This window comes from Lissotriton vulgaris, chromosome 7 (assembly GCF_964263255.1).
Source record: "Lissotriton vulgaris chromosome 7, aLisVul1.2, whole genome shotgun sequence".
Taxonomy (NCBI): Eukaryota; Metazoa; Chordata; class Amphibia; order Caudata; family Salamandridae; genus Lissotriton; species Lissotriton vulgaris.
The window spans coordinates 185,653,516-185,666,323 of NC_141695.1; the positions used below are offsets into that span (position 1 = coordinate 185,653,516).

Genomic DNA, 12,808 nt, shown 5'->3' on the forward strand with positions numbered 1-12,808 from the left:
ACTTCAGGGCCAATCACACGGCCCACTATAGGGCCATTAGGGAATTGGCGGTCAAGGTGGATATCTACTGGCATTTGACACCAGCCAGACTGAACAAAGGGATCCCGGACCGTAGCCCGACATGTTGACGAGGCTGTGATGAGGAGGGCACACTGACTCACCTACTTTGGGATTATAAGGAGTTGACAGGGTACTGGACCTCCATCCTAGATGACATTGACAAACAATTTGAGACTGAAATACCACGCTTCCCAGCCCACACACTCTTGGGAGTGCCTAACCCAATCACATATCCACTGAAGTCGCTCAAGGGGAATCAGATGGGCCTAGCGCTGGGAGCAGTTGTCCAACATATCCTCTCCCTCTGGGGCACACAGACCAGACCGACACACACAGGTTAGCTACATAAACTATGGTATGTCCTTGGTATGAAAAGAATCCAGGCCACTCTAACGAACTCAGCAGACTCATTTAGAACCACCTGGCGTCCACTATTATCCCTGTTAGCCTTGGAACTCAATGAGGTAACATGTCTAAAATACCTCCGCCTTCTTTGGCTCACCGAAGTTCAGTCGGCGGTCGTGGCCACCTAATCTGTTGCACAAAGTTGACCCTTTACGTAGAGACCTAAGGAGTTACATATCCAGCACACCACCAGTTCAGGGGTGGGGGTATGGGGAAAGGGGGGGAGGGTTCTAGGCTTTTTATACTGCCTGTCTGGGTCGGTCAGACCCATATCCTATTCTGACAGTACTGGCCCCCCTAATCTCACTAGGGAGACTCACTGGGGCTCCCATATGTATGCCATGGACTGGCCAGATTTGGGGGAGGGGGGAAATCCGGTTGACGAAATATGGGAATGCCCGTTGTATGTAATGTACTTTTTCATCTCCCTGAAAAACAATTAAAAAAAAGGAAACCATAAAAAATAATGACACCCATAATATTCTGTGTCAGGGTTTATTAGAGATTCAGAGTGCTTACAGTATATTTGAATTTTGCTCTATGTGGTCATATAACAGAAAAAAACTGCTAAACATTTTAAGAGTGTCTTCTGATTTTGTTGCTACAGATCCACCAAGGAACCTAAAAATAACCACAGAGGACACCATGAAACAAGGTATTAACTAGCATGTATACATATGTTCTGTTTTGTGTATGTATGTGTCTGTGCTTGTGGGGGGAGTTGCCATGTGTGGCCATATGGTTTGATTTGGCAGTCTTTCTTGGGTTGATTTCAGGAAAACAGAAAAGGAAATGGAGCATGGCTATACTTCATCACTGTACACTGACTAGGACATATTTCAACACATGTTATGCGTTGATTACTTGTGCATATCCGACACAACCTAGCAGAGCTCACTTTGAACTAAATCATTGTCTGAAGGGCATATTTATAAACATTTTGCACTGGGTATGCATCACAAAAGTGACACAAATTAGCACTACATTTTTTCGTTTATTTACTTTCCTGCACAAACCTTGCATGCATTGGAAAGATGCCTAAAAGTAAGGCAAAGTAGCACTTGCACTGCTTGGCCCAAGTCTACGTCAAAGGGACATTCCGTGAGTGGTACTTGGGCATTCCCATACCAACATAGAAGCCAGGGTTTTGCACTAAAAATAATGCCACTTTGAAGCAGGTACTCATCTTCCCTTCACAGCTGGGGAAAAAGCAGAAGATATAAACTAAACCCTGGGGCCAACTAGTGAGTTCTTAGAGGGTTTTGGCAATTTGTGTGTGTCGACCAGTTTGAATTTGATATGCAAGACGGCATTCAAGCTGTTTGAATTGTACTAAATCAGACTTTAATATCATACATTTATTTCTCAGTTTGGTTAATTCTTTCAAATTATACTAGGTTAGAAACAAGTCATTTACTGAAAAATGCATAAAATATTACTATTGTATATGTATGACAACACCCAGTTATTTTTAGATATCTTAGGTTCCATTTAACTCCTTCATAGATGCTTAATCTTCAGTACTGGTTGTATTTAGTTTTAACTAATACTCTAAAACAATCCAGGTCGCATCATTATTGCCTGTATATTTGCACTTGTGGAGCCTCATTTATGGGGATTTGACTTAGGGCAGCATGGCATGTCACCTTGCTGCGCTCCCCTACATCGAAGTGAAAGGGCAGGAATGCCTACATTTATCTAATGTGGTGCAATCCTTTCCTTTCCTCCTGCACTTACGCAGTTCGGCAGCCTAGCGTCCACAAAAGCACTATTACACCATGCTGCAAGGGTGCTTGTGTTGTCAGCAGGATTGTTTAAGTGCAGAAAGGGGCACCTTCCTTCACAGAAAGAATCTATAGAGGAATAAATGAGGAGAAATAAAGTTATGAAGATTTCAGTTTGTGCTGTGTGACACATGAACAACCATCATTATGATATATGATGTTGTAATCTTTCTTTGCAGATTCACTAAAAATGTGTCACTTAGAAAGCAAGGTTTGAAGAATTTTGAAAATCCCATATTTTTGTGAGGGTTATGATTTCGGTCTTGGGCTTTTTTATTTTTTTATGTTGTGCTTCCAGATGTACACGTTGCTTAGTACTAACCAGCTAGGTTTGAGCCAAATCCCAGTGGCATTGTGAAGCACAAGGGTCTACTGCAGGTAAGTGATGGCTGCTTTTACAACCAAGTCATGCAAGAGTGGTAGGTCACTGGTTTGCTTGTTGTAACGCTGTGGGTGATCTTGCTCTGTCCTCTGCCCAGACAGTGGTTAAATGCCTACTTAATATGTGTTTTGCTCTACTTAAACTTTAGTAGACTAGGTATGACTTTTGCTTGATCATCTTGGGAGGTACTATCAGCAAACATTATTGTGTTGATGGTCACACAGTACCCTAATTTTGTAATTAATTAAAGATGTGCATATAACCAGGAATCTAAATGGAAATTGATAATTCGGTGCTGTCCCAAAAGAACATAAGTTCCTAATTTGGTACCGTTTTTTGTAATGTGCTTGCCTTAATGGAAGGTTTTGAATCCAGATTGGATGATTTAATGGATGTATTTGTTAAAAAACTTGATTGCTTATGGAAAGAAATGTCTAAAATAAATGATGTAGCCGCTAACATAAAAAGGGTTGCAGAAAGTATAATTGCGCTACAACCCTCACAGCCTGGTCACATAACTGCTGATAAGCCCTTACCCCCTACATGTTTAGCTGCCACTACTATACTACCCCAATTAACGCCAGTTACCATATGCAGTGAGGGTGGGGTCCCACTGTTTCCCAATAAAGATGCTAATAATACAAGTATAAGTACTAGGTTACCATCTGGGAGCATGCAAAACAACACATGTAAAGAAAATGTAAACCCAAGTAGATTGTCTAAACAGTCTCAGATGCCAATTGTTGATAGAGACAAAGTCATTCAAGGTTCTAGGGAAAATGCCATCGATAATCCAGATGTTTTCGATCTTCCACCAGCCTCTGCACCTTATGTGCTGGTTTTAAGCGGTGTTCCTGCATTAAAGAAGGGGCAGAAGGAGTCCTGGTTTGACTTACAAAGAAAATCTGTGGACTGGCTTCATAAGCATAAGAAATTTGATCCATATGGAAGGGAGGAAATAATAATGGCTAGAAGAGTAGGGTGGGTAGGCCATTCTAATAAATGCATCAAAGGGGACTGTGTTGTCCTCAGATGGTCCGCCATCTTTTGTCCATTACAGATGAAACCTTGAACCCTCCCACCAGCATTAGTGCCCTTCCATTGGGATATTTCTATAAATGACCATCCACCTTCTTGAATGCTACTATACATTTGACCAATATTTATCAAGCTCTTGGCACCCTAGACCACCAAGACTGACCATCACAGCTCTTAGACTCTGCGATTAATAGTAATATGTCGGAAGAAAACACACTACAGACACCAAATTATGTTCTAGGGAAAGAAAAATTGGTTAATAGAGGTAAGGAAGCCAGTTTAAGTATACTCAGCTGGAATGTGGCAGGCCTACGGTCAAAATTAGACAACACCGAATGGGTCAATTTAATAAGGTAATATGATATTCTCATGTTCCAAGAAACCTGGGCCACTGAAGAGTTAATTATTGAGGGATATCACTGTTTCAGTGTACCTTCAGAAATACTAAGGTTGGGAAGGCCATCAGGTGGTCTATTTATAGGATTTAAGGTGTTAGCAGGGGGAAGTTTTAAAATAATCCCAACTCATAGTCTACATTTTCAGGCTGTATTGTTTAAAAGAGGAATTCAATTTTATTTGTTACATTTTTATAATATGATTTCCAGTCAGTCCCAAACAAAAGCTTTATAAAGCTTTTTGATTTCATCTCAGATTTAGATAGCCAATCTGGTAAGGAAGTCCCTTTGGGAATTCTAGTAGGAGGTGATTTTAATGCTAGGATAAATTAAACAGGAACAGTGAAGGGCATAGTCCCTTCTGTACAACCTTCAATCAGTAGAGGTAAGGAACCTAATGGGCTGATAAAATCCCATAACCTATCTAATGTTATGGACCTGGCAGCAGGTTCTGCCATGACAAATTATCCAACCTATAGGGGAAGGAGGTGTAGTTCCATCATAGATTATATCTTTGTAGGCCCCATAATTGAAAAACAGTTGGCAACTGCTGAAGTCATACTTTCTAATTTTGGGGATCACAACCCCATTAAAATAATACTACATGCAACCTGCCGACCCAGTTTTCAGATTGAATGCGGGGCATCCAATTTATCGGTTTCAACTGATAAATTAAGATTACACTGGAAGGGGGCCAATAATCCAGAGATTTTTAGGACATTGGTAAATAGCAATATGACACTTATTGACTCTTGCCTTTCTCTCGAAACCCCACCATTGCAGATGATTGGGGACTTCGGGAAGATTTGCGGGACGGTCAAAACAATCTTATCCAAACCTATTAAAAAGGTGGAACTTCCCCCTAGATGGTTTAACCATGCCTGCTCTGAGGCGAACAGGAATCTATGCAGGGCACTAACTGCCACTCCAAGATGTCCGATGACAGTTAAACGGGCAAGCGAGGAATACAAGGCGGCCGTCGAAAATAGGAAGAAAGAAGTTTTGACTGAACGCTGGGCTAAATTGTCTGATGCGGCCAATCAAAAAAATGGTAACATCTTTTGGACGGCAGTGAGAGATGTGCGCTCTATGGGCCAGTCATTGACACCAATCAGCTGCAATATAGCTAGTGATGCTTGGGTGGACCATTTTTCAACTATTTATTCTGCCCCACCATCAAACAACTCACTTCCTATCCCGGGCAAGCCAACCCCAATACAGATCAGTATTTCGGAAGTAGTTGAAGCGATTAATCAAAGCCTGGGGAATAAGGCGCCAGGCCCTGATGGGCTGCCCATAGACTTAATTTGGTGGAACCCGGGTTTTTGGGCGCCCCTGCTTCTGAATATTTTTAATAATTTGTCGTTGGCTAAGACTCCTGCTATATGGGCCACAAGTATAATAGTTCCGATTTTTAAAAAGGGGGATAGATCCTTACCGTGTAATTATCGCCCCATCTACCTAATAGATAACACGTTAAAAATTTTAAGGAAGAGTTCTTTATAATAAGATCATAGATTGGACAGAAGCTAACAATATTTTAGATCCCTGTCAGCTGGGTTTCAGAGGAAAGGTAGGAACTAAAGAACAATACCTGAACCTGAACCTAATTATCGGCCAATATGCTATCGCCAAAAAATCTCCGGTCTATATGGCTTTTATGGATCTGTCCACAGCCTTTGACCTAGTTGATAGGTCAAGGCTGTGGGCTATCCTTTTGGCAGGGGGCCTCGATGAAACTTTGGTTAATTTTTGGGCTTTTTTGCATAAAGATCTTAAGGCCCAAGTAAGACTCGGGATGGGTGGAGAAGTCTCGGGTGTCATTGATATTGGCAGGGGGGTCAGACAAGGGTGCGTGTTGGCCCCCCTGCTTTTTATTATATATATCAATGGCCTGAACGCATCAGTGAAACTGGCGACCCAAGACGTCCCTTATATTAATAAACAACGCATCCCCGTGCTGCTCTATGCAGACGACCCAGTTCTCATTGACCGTACTGCTAATTCACTGCGCCTCCTTGTCCAAAATTTCAATAGCTATATGAAGGATTTAGATCTGTTGATAAATTTAAAAAAATCTGTTTTAATGAGTAGTGGCCCTGGTAAGAACATTCTCCGACCTATTACAATTGATGGCCACAAGATGACATTGGTAACATCATTTATTTATTTGGGATTGGCCTTTGCTGCGAACAACTCCTGGAGTGGGCATACAGCTCACGCCAGAAGTAAGTTCTCAAAGGCCATCAATTCTATTTTAAGCATACCTCACCCTAAATCTGTGGGTGCACTTTTAGCTGTGCAAGAAATTTATAGACTTCAGTGTACTCCGGTGGCTTCATATGGTGCTGAGATTCGGGGAATGGCTAATTGCTTACCTATACAGCAAGAAGAGAATATGTTTTGCAGGAAATTACTGAATGTCCCAATTTCGAGTCCCCAATATGTATGTCACAAAGAGCTTAACATCAATTTCATAACTGATTTTATTCGGGCATGCCCGGCACTTATGTGGGCTGCTGTATGGAAGTATGAAGCAGCCTCCCTGACACAGTAAAAAATTAAGGACTGCTTACGCTGCGATAAGTGTCTAGACATTCCATGGCTGATCTGAGTGTTGGGTAGCTTACATAGTATAAAGATGGAAAACATCTTTTGAGATCCCACACTTCCGATCTCAGTCGCTGAAAAAGAATCGCAGAATGCACTGTACACCCTATATAAGAATGAACAGGAGATTGTAGAGGTTAGCAAGACAACTGTACATAACTATATGGCTATAGAACCGTATAGCTACCCACTTCACAAATACCTGTCTCTACCTATGAGCCGTTGGGAAACTAGTTTATTGTTTCGTTTGAGAGCTGGCACAATTTGATTTTTACTCTGTTTCCCACTCGGCTATAGCCCAAACTCAAACCTTAATTTGTGCCCATGTGACGGGAGGAGTGAGCTAACCATTATGCACTTTATATTTTTCTGCACATACTATACCAAGTATTTTAAACAGTTTTTAAGCCCGTATTTTTATAATAAAAAAAGACCAATCTGTTTGGAGGTAGCATATCAATTAATGATAGAATTGGATGACATTGATCTTATCTGTCGTACCACTACTTTTCTAAAAACTGCAGTAAGGGCGTGAAGATCTATGATGGACCAGTGATGTCGTTACATAGAATAATTTCATCTCTGAATGCACTGATAATTTGTATAGTTTTGCAAAAGTCAACTTAGCATCTGTATACTGGATATTTTAATTGTTTTTAAAATGAATTTTGGATATCTAATGTGTTGTATTTTTAAATTTGCAGTAAGGGCGCGAAGATTCACGATGGACCAGTGATGTTGTTATATAGAATAACATAATCTGCAGATCCAAATCCTTGGTCTGTCTCCCTGAGCACTGTAAATGTTGAGTATCCAGCTGTTTTCAAACAATGAAGATACTGAGTAACCTTCTTGGGTGTTTTACTTCTGTTTATTCATCCAAATCTTTGAGACAGATGTTGTATTCACATCTATCTTCTAAGCGTCTAAACATTCTATGCTTGTATCGTGTTCTATGTTTTTAACCATCAATACATATTCGGCTTTCCCAATGCATTTCGGCACCGCGCACCTTTGTCAAGGGGTAAATCTGTGAAAATAACAATACTGGGTTCAAACCTTTTGTACTTGTAAGCATAACATTGCCACCTGTATATGGCTTAAATACGCTTATAATCGTTGACTGTTCATAAAGTTATCAAGGGTTATCGTATAGAACCTTGCTATTGCCTCTTTATAACAACTAAGGAAAATGGTGCTGTATCTGCGTTCGCCGTGATCGGTGAAAATTATGTGTGGGTAGCATTTTAAATGAAGTGAACTATCTGTCAGGATGTGTTCGGAATATTAACGCGAATGTCTATGTGAGAATATTGCTCATGAATCGCTCAGCGCACAGCAACGTTATTTTCTATGCCCTGCGGGTATTTTTTTAGTAACCAGGTAGATGTGTCTTTGTTCGTTGCTGTCTTGTAATAGTTGATGAATGCTCTATCTGGCTCTTCGCCTGCCGCGTTAAATATGCTCAATGTTAAGACGGTGCTTCCCGTGATGGCGTTCTCTAACCGTTACTAGGTTGTACTTCCTGGTGCATGCTGGGGTTTCCGCGTATGCGTCTAAGCGCGCTGGTGTGTGCGTCTGATTTAAAATCAAGCCCGCTTGTCCCTGACGTGTGAAAACTCTTCAAGTGATACGTCTAAAATCGTTACATGAACGGGATATCTAAATGTGGTCTAAAAACTAAGGGCCAGATGTAGGTAATTCATATTTACCGACTCTTAAATACTGAATTTTACCGATTCGGTATTTAAGAGTCGGTAAATATGAAGGGGGGAGATGTAGGTATTACAGATTCTGTAAATACCGAATCGTTAAGATTCGGTATTTACAGAATCTGTAAATACCGAATCGGTATTGCCCATTGATTCCTATGGGCCTTAAAGCCCATAGGAATCAATGGGCAATACCTATTCTGTAATTACATAATCAGTAAATACAGAATTTTGCAAGTCTGGTTCTGCTACTACTAAATGCCAATGTTTGTTTATGATTTTTTTGAATTGATAACTCATGGATGAGAATTACTCACACAGGTAATTCTTTGCTCTGTGGTTTTAGGTTGTGATTTTAAGAGTTTGTGATTTTAAGAGGACTCAATGAAAGAATTGAATTTATGTGTTATTTATATTCTGATTCTCCAACAATGATATGTACATGAATGTGGCAATTTTTCATGGTAATGTCATGAAGGCGCAGATAATAGGAATTTGCTTAAACACTTTTAAGATGGTGTAGCCTCTTTATAATTTATGAAGGCAACCGGCATACGTACATAATTTTCACACACTTAGTTTTTAGACCACATTTAGATATCCCGTTCACGTAACGATTTTAGACGTATCACTTTAAAGTTTTCACACGTCAGGGACAAGCGGGCTTGACTTTAAATCAGACGCACACACCAGCGCGCTTAGACGCATACGCGGAAATCCCAGCATGCACCAGGAAGTGCAACCTAGTAACGGTTAGAGAACGCCATCACGGTAAGCACCGTCTTAACATTGAGCATATTTAACGCGGCAGGCGAAGAGCCAGATAGAGCATTCATCAACTACTACAAGACAGCAACGAACAAAGACACATCTACCTGGTTACTAAAAAAATATCCGTAGCGCATAGAAAATAATGTTGTTGTACACTAAGCGATTCATGAGCAATATTCTCACATAGACATTCACGTTAATATTCCGAACACATCCTGACAGATAGTTCACTTCATTTAAAACGCTACCCACACATAATTTTCACCGATCACGGCGAACGCAGATACAGCAGCATTTTCCTTAGTTGTTATAAAGAGGCAATAGCAATGTTCTATACGATAACCCTTGATATCTTTATGAACAGTCAACGATTATAAGCGCATTTAAGCGATATACAGGTGGCAATATTATGCTTACAATTACAAAAGGTTTGAACCCAGTATTATTATTTTCACAGATTTACCCCTTGAGAAAGTGGCGCGGCGCCGAAATGCATTGGGAAAGCTGAACATGTATTGATGGTTAAAAACATAGAACACGATACAAGCATAGAATGTTTAAACGCTTAGAAGATAGATGGGAATACAACATCTGTTATGAAAGATTTGGATGAATAAACAGAAGTAAAACACCCAAGAAGGTTACTCAGTATCTTTATTGTTTGAAAACAGCTAGATACTCAGCATTTACAGTACCCAGGGAGACAGACCAAGGATTTGGATCTGCAGATTATGTTATAATTGATACTCACACTCCAGAGTGGGGAGTGATACCTGGGAGCACTCTATACATAAACTAAGTCGCAACGTTTAAAATACGCAGTGCACGACCAACATCCATTGTTATATAGAATAACCTCATTTCTGAATGAACCGATCATCTGTATAGTTTTGCACAAGTCACTTTAGCATCTGTGTACTGAATATTTTAATTGCTTGTAAATTGATTTTTGGTTATCTAATGTGATGTATTTGTTTGCGTGCTTTTATGGATACTATTGTATCCGAAAAAAGTTGAACTGACTTGTAATGTGTTTGCATGAAGTGAGAAATATAAAAAATGGCTGGCAATTGTGGTTTTATTTCTCATGAAAATTAAATGTCAAATATTGTTACGGGTAATTTTGTATTAACACCACTTTTAATTACATGTGCAAACAGGGTAGTCAAAAGTTTAATGAATGAAAAAGAATGGGATGTGTAGCCATTCTTGCATTTCGCGTGAATGTTTTTGTGAAAAGTACCTAAGAAAAGCTGCCATCTATATTTCAAGAATTAGAAGGATTTATGTATCCGATCGTTAAAATAACTTTATTGATATAAACATGCATGGCAAATGAAAATATGTGATTTTTTCTGCAGGTCAGCTGAGTGAAAGAGAAAACAATTCGACTGAAAAGATACTGGAAGGCAGATCGATCATCATTAAGTGTTCTGTGAAGAGCTCGCCCCTTGCCTCCCTGACATGGATGAAAGTAGGAAACAAAAGCCTCATAGAATCCAATGGGTTAAGTCAGAACAGTTTGACGCTACCTCTTTCACGTGTAACACCAGAAACCGATGGACAGTACTTGTGTGTGGCAAAGAATCAACACGGCGTGGTGAACTCTTCTCTGTTCATCACAGTGGAGTGTGAGTATTTGCTACCCTGGGAGCATTGTTGCACATAAAGGAGATGTTTGTAGTTCTAGGAAACAATACAGATGCTTTTATATATAAATATGTAATTGATTGCTTCAGGGAGAAGTATGGAAAAATATTATCTTCATATGTGTCTGGTACGCCAAGCGCTTCTTCTTTGTTTTTTGCAACTGGTTAGTAAATATGGGTCATATTTATGACCTTTATGGTGTAGGGTGGCACAGCAAGTCACCTTACTGCACTGACTTGTGCTCCAGGGAAAGGGCTGGGATGAGCTGTATGTATCCACTATGGTGCATTCCTGTCCTTCCCCTTTTGCTGGTGCCATTTAGGAAGCCTAGCGCCAACGCAGGCAACCTTGCACCGTGGTGCATGTTTTGTAGTCAGAATTGTTTTTGTGCAGGGAGGGGTGCCTTCCTGCACAAAAACAATCTTGAGAGGATTTTTCCTCTTTTTATGTCTGATGCAGCACAAATAGGAAGAGGAAAAATGAATAGAAATAAAGATCATATTCCTCGTTCCGCCTCACCTGTGGAAAACCATGGGAATTGCATGGGAACACCCATGCTGTTGCCAAGCAACACCTACCAAGGGCAGAGTAACACAACACAGTGATTTGGCTGCGTTGCGTTACTCCATAATCTTGGAGAAACTCAAAGGGACTTTATGTGGGTTCAAAAATATGACTTAAAATTTGCATTGTCCTTGCACCACATTGAGTGGTGCAAGAGTGATGGAAACACATAATATGCCCCCAAGTGAAATGCTGGTAGATCTGAAAAATTGGTAATCAAGCAGAACAGCGTCAAATAAAACCCAAAAAAATAAAAATAGACAGAAACCCCATAGCTTTTGTCCTGACCCTTTTCCCTTATTTTGCAATACCAACTAGCCCAGAGCAGTCTCCACATGTTTTGACATGCAGAATCATCAGATCACAGCACATACAGGAGTGCCTGGATGGATGTTGGGATACAGGGAGAGGAAGAAGTGTAAGTAAAGGAATCGCAATGAAAACATAGTTACGTTCGGCAGCGACGGCTCGTGGAGGGAGTTACGGTGGGGCAGGAGGGTGGGGAGGGGGAGGGGCAGGGTGGAGGTTGCTAAAAACCGGCATATGGATAATTGCAGGTAAGTAAACAATTTAATTAATAAAACGAATTTCGTAGTGCGCCTTGCATCGCAAAATGCAATGCAGTGCGAGCTACGAAATTCGTTTTATTAATTAAATTGTTTACTTACCTGCAATTATCCATATGCCGGTTTTTAGCAACCTCCACCCTGCCCCTCCCCCTCCCCACCCTCCTGCCCCACCGTAACTCCCTCCACGAGCCGTCGCTGACGTTCGGTCTCGTCCTACTCATGCTTTCCTAAATAACTGGGAATCTGTTATCTGAGTCGAAAAAAAGACAGTACATATATAAAAGATAATGCATGTAGAAACAAATTATTTTAGGTCACTTGCTGTACATAGGCCCATTATGGTTATGGGTCTTTGGAAATAATCTTTTGTTGAATGGGTTGAATGGGTTCTCAACAAGTTGAATTTAGGGCTCTTGAAATGTGTAAAATGCGAAGCTCACCTTCATCGAAATAATCATATCTAGGTTAAAAAAAGTCAATTTTGTGATGCAGTTGTATGAAGATTGTCAAGAAATGTAATGTGAAATCCTTGACTTTTGTGCAAGCCTGTTATGGATTCTGATCCTAAACATAAGTGAATTTCAGAGGTTTTCAGGGTTCAATGCGTAACCATAACTGCAGTTTAACTATGGGCATCATTACAATGCTGCAAGGTTGGCCCACCGACCGTTATCGTCAGGTAGACAGTGGTGCTACCGCCCCATTACGATGCAACCCCCATGATGGCGGTTGGAAACTGCTATATACCACAGCACTTTGTACTGCAGCCTTTGTAAAGGGCTGCAGCACAAGCAGCTGTGGTATGGAGCACCTCCCGCACCGCTATGCACCATGTGGTCCATGGCTAGGCTTTCCTGTTTTCAGTTTC

The 12,808-nt window shown here is 40.7% G+C and overlaps 1 protein-coding gene across 2 annotated transcripts in view; it reads left to right on the plus strand.

The window, feature by feature from the left end:
- The window catches only part of LOC147701152 (sialic acid-binding Ig-like lectin 16), a 557,018-nt gene that overhangs the window by 464,593 nt on the left and 79,617 nt on the right, over window positions 1-12,808 (plus strand). For both annotated transcript variants that reach the window (XM_086929911.1, XM_086929912.1), the window contains 2 exons: window positions 1,073-1,120; window positions 10,519-10,788. In XM_086929911.1, the coding sequence (XP_086786037.1) occupies window positions 1,073-1,120; window positions 10,519-10,788 (318 nt within the window). The remainder of the gene's footprint in view (window positions 1-1,072; window positions 1,121-10,518; window positions 10,789-12,808) is intronic.